This window comes from Ranitomeya imitator, chromosome 1 (assembly GCF_032444005.1).
Source record: "Ranitomeya imitator isolate aRanImi1 chromosome 1, aRanImi1.pri, whole genome shotgun sequence".
NCBI lineage: Eukaryota > Metazoa > Chordata > Amphibia > Anura > Dendrobatidae > Ranitomeya > Ranitomeya imitator.
This window is the reverse complement of record NC_091282.1, coordinates 590964118-590977932: the sequence shown is the minus strand read 5'-3', so window position 1 is coordinate 590977932 and position 13815 is coordinate 590964118. Positions and strand designations below refer to the sequence as shown.

The following is a 13815-nucleotide window of genomic DNA, read 5'->3' as shown; positions in this document are numbered from 1 at the left end:
TGTAACTTGTGGGTGGTTTCAATGTTTAGGCACATCAGGGGCTCTCCAAACGCAACATGGCGTCCCATCTCAATTCCAATCAATTTTGCATTGAAAAGTCAAATGGCGCTCCTTCCCTTCCGAGCTCTGCCATGCGCCCAAACAATGGTTTACACCCACATATGGGGTATCAGCGTACTCAGGACAAATTACACAACAACTTTTGTGGTCTAATTTCTTCTCTTACCCTTGGTAAAATAAAAAGTTGGGGGCAAAAAGATCATTTTTGTGAAAAAATATGATTTTTTATTTTTACGGCTCTGCATTATAAACTTCTATGAAGCACTTGTTGGGTCAAAGTGCTCACCACACATCTAGATAAGTTCCTCAAGGGGGTCTACTTTCCAAAATGGTGTCACTTGTGGGGGGTTTCAATGTTTAGACACATCAGGGGCTCTCCAAACGCAACATGGCGTCCCATCTCAATTCCAGTAAATTTTGCATTGAAAAGTCAAATGGCGCTCCTTTCCTTCCGAGCTCTGCCATGCGCCCAAACAGTGGTTTACCCCCACATATGGGGTATCAACGTACTCAGGACAAATTGTACAACAACTTTTGGGGTCCATTTTCTCCTGTTACCTTGGTAAAATAAAACAAATTGGAGCTGAAATAAATTTTGTGTGAAAAAAAAATTAAATGTTCATTTTTATTTATACATTCCAAAAATTCCTGCAAAACACCTGAAGGGTTAATAAACTTCTTGAATGTGGTTTTGATCACCTTGAGGGGTGCAGTTTTTAGAATGGTGTCACACTTGGTTATTTTCTTTCATATAGACCTCTCAAAATGACTTCAAATGAGATGTGGTCCCTAAAAAAAAATGGTGTTGTAAAAATGAGACATTGCTGGTCAAATTTTAACCCTTATAACTCCCTAACAAAAAAAAAATTTGGTTCCAAAATTGTGCTGATGTAAAGTAGACATGTGGGAAATGTTACTTATTAATTATTTTGCATGACATATCTCTGTGATTTAAGGGCATAAAAATTAAAAGTTGGAAAATTGCGAAATTTTAAAAATTTTCGCCAAATTTCCGTTTTTTTCTCAAATAAACGCATGTTATATCGAATAAATTTTACCACTAACATGAAGTACCATATCTCACGAGAAAACTGTCAGAATCGCCAAGATCCGTTGAAGCTTTCCAGAATAATAACCTCATAAAGGGACAGTGGTCAAAATTGTAAAAATTGGCCTGGTCATTAACGTGCAAACCACCCTCGGGGCTTAAGGGGTTAAAAAAAAAAAAATCCTGAATAAAGAATGTTCCAATAAATACATTTCTTTATCTAAACAAAAAAATTTATAAAAGTACACGTATTTAGTATCTCTGCGTCTGTAACGACCCCACCTATGAAACTGTCCCACTATTTAACCCACTTCAGTAAACACCATAAAAAAAAGCAAAAAGCGACGCTTTATCATACCGCCAAACAAAAAGTGTAATAACACGCGATCAAAAAGAAAGATGTAAATAACCATGGCACCGCTGAAAATGTCATCTTGTCCCGCAAAAAACGAGCCGCCATACAGCATCATCAACAAAAAAATAAGTTATAGTCCTCAGAATAAAGCGATACAAAAATAATTATTTTTTATATAAAATAGTTTTTATCGTATCAAAGCGCCAAAACATAAAAAAATGATATAAATGAGGTATTGCTGTAATCGTTCTGACCCAAAGAATAGAACTGCTTTATCAATGTTACCAAACGTGGAACAGTATAAGCGCCCCCCCCCAAAAGAAATTTATGAATTGCTGGTTTTTGTGAATTCTACCTCACAAAAATCGGAATAAAAAGCGATCAAAAAATGTCACGTGCCCGAAAATGGTACCAATAAAAACGTCAACTCGTCCTGCAAAAAACAAGACCTCACATGACTCTGTGTACCAAAATATGGAAAAAATATAGCTCTCAAAATCTGGAGACTATTTTTTGCAATAAAAAGCGTCTTTTAGTGTGTGACGGCTGCCAATCATAAAAACCCGCTATAAAAGTAAATCAAACCCCCCTTCATCACCCCCTTAGTTAACTCCCTAACCAAAAAAAATTTTCTTCCAAAATTGTGCTGATGTTAAGTAGACATGTGGGAAATGTTACTTATTAAGTATTTTGTGTGACATATCTCTGTGATTTAAGGGCATAAAAATTCAAATCACAAATAAACGCAGGTAATATCGATATTTTGCCACTATCATGAAATACAATTTGTCACGAGAAAACAATGTCAGAATCATCAGGATCCGTTGAAGCTTTCCAGAGGTATAATCTCATAAAGGGACAGTGGTCAGAATTGTAAAAATTGGCCCGGTCATTAACCCCCCTTTGTGGGGTAATGGGGTTAACAATACATCTCTTACCTCTCTATTCTACTATACTGTATTAAAATTTGTGATATTGACATTTCCAATTCACACCACCGGAGAGGTTTTTATTGGTGTTTGATGTTTCGTGTAACAAACAGCAGCTTGTAGTCCTAATACTGTAATGAATAATAATAAATGTGCTGTAGTAAAATGCTAAATAAGGACTGTAGATTGATCAGTAAACATGGGTTTGATTAAAACACTATTATAATTTATTATTTTTACTTTGGATTTCACAGCCTAAGTGTAATGATTGTAAAACATGCTTAAATTTGTATTTAGGTGAAGTTTAGCTTCAACCCATAAGGGAACACCTATTTTTATTATTAGAAGTAAGTCAGCTTAGTTGTTTGCTGTGTTTTTTTTAACACGTTAAATACATATGTATTATAAACTTAAAAACTTTTATGTCTTTCAGTTGCACAGAACAGTGAAAAACTCCAAGACAGTCCTTGTGTTTTTGTACTGTCTCCTAGACAAGTGGACCTAATAAAGAATTCAAGGTACTGGTACTTATAATGTGTTCTGTACATAACAATTCTTTTGGGATTGACAACTCAAAAACTAGTGACCATGACGTCGTGGTTGGTAGTGTGGCACAAATTCTGCCTTTTTCTTTCTTAACATGGATGCATAATTTTTTTGAAAAAAAAAATGCCTAATTTACAAGTCTGCCCTTTCTGCCATCTGACGTACTATCCCGTCGAGGGACGGGATAGTACCTCATGGGCAGTCAGCCGCTCATGAGCGCGGCCGGGTGTCAGCTGATTATTACAACTGACATCCGGCACTATGTGCCAGGAGTGGTCACGGACCGCTCCCGGCAGATTAACCTCCATAACTCTACGATCAAACATGATCGCAGCGTTCCGGCAGCATAGAGATACAGCGCGCAGGGAGGGGGCTCACTGCGTGCTTCCCTGAGACCCTCGGAACAACACGATGTGATCGCGTTGTTCCTGCCGTCTCCTCCATCCTCCTCCCTGTAGGCCCCGGATCCAAGATAGTTGCGGGGGTCCTGCAGGGAGGCGCCGGCAAGCCTCCTGCACTGCATGTCAGATCGCTGATCTGACACAGTGCTTTGCAAAGTGTTAGATCAGCGATCTACCACTATACAATGATATCGCACCCTGGGACACAGTGAAAAAGTAAATAAAAATTTTATCACGTGTAAAAAAATTATATATATATATATATATATATATATATATATATATATATATATATATATATATATATATATATATATATATGTATTAGTTCAAATAAATGAATTTCTTTATGTAAATAGAGAGAAAAAACAATAAAAGTACACATATTTAGTATCGCCTCATCCGTAACGGCCCGACCTTTAAAACTGTCCCACTAGTTAACCCCCTTCAGTGAACACAGTAACAAAAAAGGCACAAAACAATGCTTTATCATCATACCGCCGAACAAAAAGTGGAATAACACGCGATCAAAAAGACTGATATAAATAAACATGGTACCGCTGAAAACGTCATCTTGTCCCGCAAAAAACAAGCTGCCATACAGCGTCATCAGCGAAAATATTAGTTACAGCCCTTAAAATAAAGCGATGCAAAAATAAGTTTTTTTTTTTCTATGAAAGTTTTTGTTGTATAAAAGTGCCAAAACCTTAAAAATGATATAAATGAGGTATCGCTGTAATTATACTGACCCGAAGAACAAAACTGCTTTACCAATTTTACCAAACGCGGAATCGTAAACGCCGCCCCCCCCACAAAGAAATTCATTAATTTTTCATTCTGCCTAACAAAAATCGGAATAAAAAGCGATCAAAAAATGTCATGTACCCGAAAATAGTACCAATAAAAATGTCAACTCAACCTGCAAAAAACGACCTCACATAACTCTGTGGACCAAAATATGGAATATCACCGCCTTAGTTAGGGAAAAATAATAAAATTAAAAAAATGTATTTATTTCTATTTTCCCATTAGGGTTAGGGCTACAGTTGGGGTTGGGGCTAAAGTTAGGGTTAGGGTTGGGGCTAAGGTTAGGGTTGGGGCTAAGGTTAGGGTTGGGGCTAGAGTTAGGGTCTAGATTATGCTTACGGTTGGGATTAGGGTTAGGGCTGTGTCAGGTTTAGGGGTGTGGTTAGGGCTATGGTTGGGATTAGGGTTAGGGGTGTGTTGGTAGGGGTGTGTCTGGGTTAGGGGTCTGGTTAGGGTTGGGATTAGAGTTAGGGGTGTGTTGGGGTTAGGGTTGTGGTTATGGTTAGGGATTGGTTTTCGGGTTTGGGTTGAAGTTAGAATTGGAGGGTTTCCACTGTTTAGGCAAGTCAGGGGCTCTCCAAATGCGACATGGCGTCTGATCTCAATTCCAGCCAATTCTGCATTGAAAAAGTAAAACAATGCTCCTTCCCTTCCGAACTCTCCGATACGCCCAAACAGTGGTTTACCCCCATATCTAGTGTATCAGCGTACTCAGGACAAATTGGACAACAACTTTTTGGGTCCAATTTCTCCTGTTACCCTTGGAAAGAAACTGGGGGCTAAAAAGTATTTGTGGAAAAATACTTTTTTTTTTTCATGGCTCTGTGTTATAAACTGTACTAAAACACTTGGGGGTTCAAAGTTCTCACAACGCATCTAGATAAGTTCCTTAGGGCGTCTACTTTCCAAAATGGTGTCACTTGTGCGGGGGTTTCACTGTTTAAGCACATCAGGGGCTCTCCAAACACGACATAGCGTCCCATCTCAATTCCAGCCAATTTTGCATTTGGAAAGTCAAACAGCGTTCCTTCCCTTCCGAGCTCTGCCATACGCCCAAACAGTGGTTTATCCCCACATATAGGGTATCTGCGTACTCAGGACAAATTGTACAACAACTTTTGGGGTCCAATTTCTCCTGTTACCCTTGGTAAAATAAAACAAATTAGATCTTGTGATGAGGGAGCCGCCGCCATCTTGGACGGGCATACTAACAGAGATTGGCGTGACTCCATTTTGTCTCCTGGTCACAGGTCTGCAGAGAGGAACGCTCCTGGCCCCCACCTTTTCTCATGAAAAAAGTTCCTTTTAGCATGGTAATGAAGTTAAGCTCAGTGTAGCAGGCAGAAGGTACTTCAAAGCCAATGGGGAAGCCACACCAGCAGGGGACAAGAAGGTCTGGCCTCTGTCTATCATAAAAATCCAAGTCGCTGATTGGTCGCCGCAAAACAGCCACGACCAATTAGCGACGGGCACAGTCCGGAAGAAAATGGCCGCTCCATACTCCCCGCAGTCAGTGTCCCCGGCGCTCCGCTCCCCGCAGTCAGTGTCCCCGGCGCTCCGCTCCCCGCAGTCAGTGTCCCCGGCGCTCCGCTCCCCGCAGTCAGTGTCCCCGGCGCTCCGCTCCCCGCAGTCAGTGTCCCCGGCGCTCCGCTCCCCGCACGCTCCATACTCCCCGCTAACACAGGGTTAATGCCGGTGGTAACGCATTCCGTTACCGCCGCTATTAACCCTGTGTGTCCACAACCTTTTACTATTGATGCTGCCTATGCGGCATCAATAGTAAAAGAAAGTAATGTTAAAAATAGTACAAAAACAAAAAAACCTGCTATACTCACCCTCCGTTGTCCGCTGAGCCGCTGGCGCCCGCCGCCATCTTCCTTTCCCACCGATGCTTTGCGAAATTACCCATAAGACCTAGCGGTCTCGCAAAGCATCCTGGGAACGCAAGATGGCGGCAGCCGCGCGCTCATCTGCACAGCGCCGGTGGATCCCAGGAAGCGGAGAGACAGGACGCTGAGGAGCAGCGACAAGAATCGTGAGTATGTTCAACTACAAGGGGCCCTCGGATCGTTAGGTGAGTATGTTTATTTTTTATTTTTTGAACCTGTGACATACGTGGCTCGGTAATATAGTACGTCACTGTGCAATATCCTACGTGGCTCTGTGCTGTATACTACAAGGCTGGGCAATATACTATGTGGCTGGACAATATACTACGTGGCTGAACAATATACTACCTCGCTCTGCAATATACTACATGGCTGGGCAATATACTACGTGACTGGGCAATATACTACGTCGATGGGCAATATACTTCGTGGCTGTGCCATATACTACGTGGACATGCATATTCTAGAATACCCGATGCGTTAGAATCGGGCCACCATCTAGTGTACACATAATTACATAACAATACCCTAAAAATAGGGGGAGAATAAGACAGGCTGTATATCAGAGAAAAACCAATAGGGACCACAATCCATCTGGGGTATATACCACCATGACTAGAAATAAGACATATTAGTAACAGCTTTCCATTATGCCCATTCAGGATTGTATATCATATTTAATAATGACACAGACCACCAATATCAAACGGTTACTATGTGCAATAACGCAGTTCCAAATCGGATCTGAAACAAGCCATACACTATAAGATAATAGGTACAGTGGGGCAAAAAAGTATTTAGTCAGTCAGCAATAGTGCAAGTTCCACCACTTAAAAAGATGAGAGGCGTCTGTAATTTACATCATAGGTAGACCTCAACTATGGGAGACAAACTGAGAAAAAAAAATCCAGAAAATCACATTGTCTGTTTTTTTATCATTTTTTTTGCATATTATGGTGGAAAATAAGTATTTGGTCAGAAACAAACAATCAAGATTTCTGGCTCTCACAGACCTGTAACTTCTTCTTTAAGAGTCTCCTCTTTCCTCCACTCATTACCTGTAGTAATGGCACCTGTTTAAACTTGTTATCAGTATAAAAAGACACCTGTGCACACCCTCAAACAGTCTGACTCCAAACTCCACTATGGTGAAGACCAAAGAGCTGTCAAAGGACACCAGAAACAAAATTGTAGCCCTGCACCAGGCTGGGAAGACTGAATCTGCAATAGCCAACCAGCTTGGAGTGAAGAAATCAACACTGGGAGCAATAATTAGAAAATGGAAGACATACAAGACCACTGATAATCTCCCTCAATCTGGGGCTCCACACAAAATCCCACCCCGTGGGGTCAGAATGATCACAAGAACGGTGAGCAAAAATCCCAGAACCACGCGGGGGGACCTAGTGAATGAACTGCAGAGAGCTGGGACCAATGTAACAAGGCCTACCATAAGTAACACACTACGCCACCATGGACTCCGATCCTGCAGTGCCAGACGTGTCCCACTGCTTAAGCCAGTACATGTCCGGGCCCGTCTGAAGTTTGCTAGAGAGCATTTGGATGATCCAGAGGAGTTTTGGGAGAATGTCCTATGGTCTGATGAAACCAAACTGGAACTGTTTGGTAGAAACACAACTTGTCGTGTTTGGAGGAAAAAGAATACTGAGTTGCATCCATCAAACACCATACCTACTGTAAAGCATGGTGGTGGAAACATCATGCTTTGGGGCTGTTTCTCTGCAAAGGGGCCAGGACGACTGATCCGGGTACATGAAAGAATGAATGGGGCCATGTATCGTGAGATTTTGAGTGCAAACCTCCTTCCATCAGCAAGGGCATTGAAGATGAAACGTGGCTGGGTCTTTCAACATGACAATGATCCAAAGCACACCGCCAGGGCAACGAAGGAGTGGCTTCGTAAGAAGCATTTCAAGGTCCTGGAGTGGCCTAGCCAGTCTCCAGATCTCAACCCTATAGAAAACCTTTGGAGGGAGTTGAAAGTCCGTGTTGCCAAGCGAAAAGCCAAAAACATCACTGCTCTAGAGGAGATCTGCATGGAGGAATGGGCCAACATACCAACAACAGTGTGTGGCAACCTTGTGAAGACTTACAGAAAACGTTTGACCTCTGTCATTGCCAACAAAGGATATATTACAAAGTATTGAGATGAAATTTTGTTTCTGACCAAATACTTATTTTCCACCATAATATGCAAAAAAAATGATTAAAAAACAGACAATGTGATTTTCTGGATTTTTTTTCTCAGTTTGTCTCCCATAGTTGAGGTCTACCTATGATGTAAATTACAGATGCCTCTCATCTTTTTAAGTGGTGGAACTTGCACTATTGCTGACTGACTAAATACTTTTTTGCCCCACTGTATGAGTATAAAAATACTGGTGAGGCAAACAAAAATTGTACTGGTGTCAACGTCCCTAAATTATAGCCACGCTGGTAATCAATAGCAGAGCTATATAATGCCCATAAAGTAGTTATGCAGTATAGTGATAGCGCGCACCATAAAGAGCTCAAATATTACCTGCAGCCATGGTGTAACCCCAGATAGTGGTCCCGTAGCGCACCTCGATGCGCATTTCGCTGCCCCCTCCTGATGAAACTGCAGGGGATCAGGCAAAAAACGGATGAAACGTGTGGCCATCAGGCGCAATCCGGCGGTAATATAACTCTGAGAAAAAACGGATCCGGCAGGAAAAAAAACACAGATCTGTTTTTTCAAAACTCGCCGGATTGTGGCTGACAGCAAAAACCTGATGTCTGAAAGTAGCCAGATACATGGATAGATATATCTATGTATCTGCAGATATATCTATCTATAAATATATCTATAGATTGATATAGCCATAGTTATCCATCTATAGATATATCCATAGTTATCCATGTATAGATATATAGATTTATCTATGGATATATCTATAGATATGTCCATAGATCTATAATAGCAAGGCCTATGTTTTGTTACTGAATGTTTAATTAAAAAAAAAAAAAACGGAAAAAAATGGCGTCGGCTCCTGGGCAATTTTCTGCGCCAGAGGGTGGAAAGCCGGGGGCCAATATTTTTAGCCTGGGAAGGGGGTAATATCCAATGCCCCTCTCTAGGCTATGAATATCAGACCGCAGCTGTCGGCGTAGCCTTTAGTAGGTATTAAAATAGGGGGACCCCCCCAAAAAATTACGTGGGGTCCCCCTATATTTTATAGCCAGAAAGGCTACGCAGACAGCTGCGGGCTGATATTCATAGCCTAGAGAGGGGCCATGGATATTGCCCCAACCCTTGGCTACAAATACCAGCACCCAGCCGCCCCAGAAATGAGGCGCATCTGTAAGATGTGCCAATTCCGGCACTTAGCCCCTCTTTTCCCACTCCCGAGTAGCGGTGGGATATGGGGTAATAAGGGGTTAATGTCACCTTGATAATGTAAGGTGACATTAAGCCGGGTTAATAATGGAGAGGCGTCAATGAGACGCCTATCCATTATTAATCCTAGAATAGTGAAAGAGCTATAAAAAAAAAAAAAATAGACACAGAAGTATTTTAATATTCTTACTTTAACCATACTTACCATACTCGATCGCCTGTAAAAAATTAAAAATAATAAACCGTATACTCACTTTCCGCCATAGTCCAATTAATTACGAGTGTCCCACGACGATCTCCCCTATAGAACAGTGACATTGGGTGATGTCACTGCTCTTTAGACCTCCAGTGACACACTGACAGGAGACAATGGCTCCTGCAGTGCATCACTGAGGTTACCTGAGTTCAGGGTCTCGCTTTATGGCAATTGCTGCGTGGGAACTTTCTCACACAGCAGTGCCACAAGTGAGACTAGGGACTATTTTTTACAGTGGCGGAGGAATACAGTGCGGAAGGATACCTTCCGTCATTGTATTCCTGGAGAGCGGTCGAATCAGCTGATGCTGCTGCTCTCCTAGGGAGATCGTTGTGGTACACTGGTTTTAATTGGATTTTTGCGGATCAGGGAGTATAGTGTTTGTTTATTATTTTAATATTTTTTACAGGTGACACTGGCTTCGGGGATCAAAGTGACAAGTGATGGTGAGTATTTACTCTATGTTGTATGTACTGTATGTCTATATGTTGTATGTATGTTGTATGTATTGTAGTAGGTTGTATGTAGTATGTATGTAGTATGTTGCATGTATGTAGTATGTTGCATGTACAGTGGTGTTCAAAAGTCCTGCATAGGATAAATTGATTTTTAGTAACTTAGTAACATAGTAACATAGTTAGTAAGGCCGAAAAAAGACATTTGTCCATCCAGTTCAGCCTATATTCCATCATAATAAATCCCCAGATCTACGTCCTTCTACAGAACCTAATAATTGTATGATACAATATTGTTCTGCTCCAGGAAGACATCCAGGCCTCTCTTGAACCCCTCGACTGAGTTCGCCATCACCACCTCCTCAGGCAAGCAATTCCAGATTCTCACTGCCCTAACAGTAAAGAATCCACTTCTATGTTGGTGGAAAAACCTTCTCTCCTCCAGACGCAAAGAATGCCCCCTTGTGCCCGTCACCTTCCTTGGTATAAACAGATCCTCAGCGAGATATTTGTATTGTCCCATTATATACTTATACATGGTTATTAGATCGCCCCTCAGTCGTCTTTTTTTCTAGACTAAATAATCCTAATTTTGCTAATCTATCTGGGTATTGTAGTTCTCCCATCCCCTTTATTAATTTTGTTGCCCTCCTTTGTACTCTCTCTAGTTCCATTATATCCTTCCTGAGCACCGGTGCCCAAAACTGGACACAGTACTCCATGTGCGGTCTAACTAGGGATTTGTACAGAGGCAGTATAATGCTCTCATCATGTGTATCCAGACCTCTTTTAATGCACCCCATGATCCTGTTTGCCTTGGCAGCTGCTGCCTGGCACTGGCTGCTCCAGGTAAGTTTATTAACTAGGATCCCCAAGTCCTTCTCCCTGTCAGATTTACCCAGTGGTTTCCCATTCAGTGTGTAATGGTGATATTGATTCCTTCTTCCCATGTGTATAACCTTACATTTATCATTGTTAAACCTCATCTGCCACCTTTCAGCCCAAGTTTCCAACTTATCCAGATCCATCTGTAGCAGAATACTATCTTCTCTTGTATTAACTGCTTTACATAGTTTTGTATCATCTGCAAATATCGATATTTTACTGTGTAAACCTTCTACCAGATCATTAATGAATATGTTGAAGAGAACAGGTCCCAATACTGACCCCTGCGGTACCCCACTGGTCACAGCGACCCAGTTAGAGACTATACCATTTATAACCACCCTCTGCTTTCTATCACTAAGCCAGTTACTAACCCATTTACACACATTTTCCCCCAGACCAAGCATTCTCATCTTGTGTACCAACCTCTTGTGCGGCACGGTATCAAACGCTTTGGAAAAATCGAGATATACCACGTCCAATGACTCACCGTGGTCCAGTCTATAGCTTACCTCTTCATAAAAACTGATTAGATTGGTTTGACAGGAGCGATTTCTCATAAACCCATGCTGATATGGAGTTAAACAGTTATTCTCATTGAGATAATCCAGAATAACATCCCTCAGAAACCCTTCAAATATTTTACCAACAATAGAGGTTAGACTTACTGGCCTATAATTTCCAGGTTCACTTTTAGAGCCCTTTTTGAATATTGGCACCACATTTGCTATGCGCCAGTCCTGCGGAACAGACCCTGTCGCTATAGAGTCACTAAAAATAAGAAATAATGGTTTATCTATTACATTACTTAGTTCTCTTAGTACTCGTGGGTGTATGCCATCCGGACCCGGAGATTTATCTATTTTAATCTTATTTAGCCGGTTTCGCACCTCTTCTTGGGTTAGATTTGTGACCCTTAATATAGGGTTTTCATTGTTTCTTGGGATTTCACCTAGCATTTCATTTTCCATGGAGAAGAAGGTGTTTAATATGTTAGCTTTTTCCTCGTCATCTACAACCATTCTTTCCTCACTATTTTTTAAGGGGCCTACATTTTCAGTTTTTATTCTTTTACTATTGATATAGTTGAAGAACAGTTTGGGATTAGTTTTACTCTCCTTAGCAATCTGCTTATCTGTTTCCTTTTTGGCAGCTTTAATTAGTTTTTTAGATAAAGTATTTTTCTCCCTATAGTTTTTTAGAGCTTCAATGGTGCCATCCTGCTTTAGTAGTGCAAATGCTTTCTTTTTACTGTTAATTGCCTGTCTTACTTCTTTGTTTAGCCACATTGGGTTTTTCCTATTTCTAGTCCTTTTATTCCCACAAGGTATAAACCGCTTACACTGCCTATTTAGGATGTTCTTAAACATTTCCCATTTATTATCTGTATTCTTATTTCTGAGGATATTTTCCCAGTCTACCAGATTAAGGGCATCTCTAAGCTGGTCAAACTTTGCCTTCCTAAAGTTCAGTGTTTTTGTGACTCCCTGACAAGTCCCCCTAGTGAAAGATAGGTGAAACTGCACAATATTGTGGTCGCTATTTCCTAGATGCCCAACCACCTGCAGATTTGTTATTCTGTCAGGTCTATTAGATAGTATTAGGTCTAAAAGTGCTGCTCCTCTGGTTGGATTCTGCACCAATTGTGAAAGATAATTTTCTTGGTTATTAGCAGAAACCTGTTGCCTTTATGGGTTTCACAGGTTTCTGTTTCCCAGTTAATATCCGGGTAGTTAAAGTCCCCCATAACCAGGACCTCATTATGGGTTGCAGCTTCATCTATCTGCTTTAGAAGTAGACTTTCCATGGTTTCTGTTATATTTGGTTTGGTTTCTGTATATTTTTCTAGTTTTAAACGTTTTCTGTTGAATATCTTCGATGCTAATATGACCTATTATATATGGTTTTGTTCAGAATACAATTTTACATTCTCTCCCTGTAATATTTTTAGCTTTTGAAGCAGTTTTGCCTGAAATTATCGCAACAATATGGGAATTGAGAGCCCAACTAAATATTGTACAGCTTCAGATCCAAAATTATCCAATCACAGATGAGGTTCTTGTGACCATCATAACCGGGATATGGCAGCCAATCACATTGCATTACATTGCATCACATCTGCTGCTTTGTTTGTTTGTTTTATCTGTTGGTCTATCTAGTGAATCATACTGTAGAGTTTTATGATGGGAGCCTTCAGATTTTTGCCAGCGGAGGATCGTGTGCGAGTTGTGGTGCTACATGAAGAGGGTTATACTGGCCCCCAGATCGCAAGGAAGGTCGGCTGTAATTAGAGTACAGTCGTAAGAATTTTGCAGAAACATAAGCAGCTTGGAATCACCCAGGACAGGCCCAGATCTGGTCGGCCCAGAAAGTCAACTAAAAGGGAGGATAGAGTACTGATAAGAACATTCCTTGCCAATCGAAAGCTCACCTCTCCTCAGCTTCTGCGAGAATGGCAAGAAAAGTGCAATATTGAGGTAGCAACATCAACTGTTAGGAAGAGATGTTTGGAAGCAGGATTGAAAGGGTGCAAGGCCCGAAAGAAGCCATTGATGATAGCCATACAAAGACAAAGGCGAAAACTGTGGGCATTGAAATATTTAAAATGGAGGACGGAGGCGTGGAAAAAGTGCTATTTCGTGATGAAAGCACTTTTTTTTTTTTTTTTTGTTTTGTTTCAAACATTTTTATTGAACATTTTAACAATTTCAAGACATCTGCATTTTATTTATATGTGTGATATTTCGCATTAGTAATTGGGATAGAGGGGGGAGGTGAGGGGTTGGGAGAGGGAGAGGAAAGAAA

At 41.0% G+C, this 13815-nt stretch overlaps 1 protein-coding gene across 2 annotated transcripts in view; it reads left to right on the top strand.

Moving 5' to 3' along the window:
• PIAS4 (protein inhibitor of activated STAT 4) overlaps nucleotides 1-13815 on the top strand; it is a 232317-nt gene that overhangs the window by 122977 nt on the left and 95525 nt on the right. For both annotated transcript variants that reach the window (XM_069767935.1, XM_069767939.1), the window contains exon 3: nucleotides 2826-2910. In XM_069767935.1, coding sequence (XP_069624036.1) covers nucleotides 2826-2910 — 85 coding nt within the window. The remainder of the gene's footprint in view (nucleotides 1-2825; nucleotides 2911-13815) is intronic.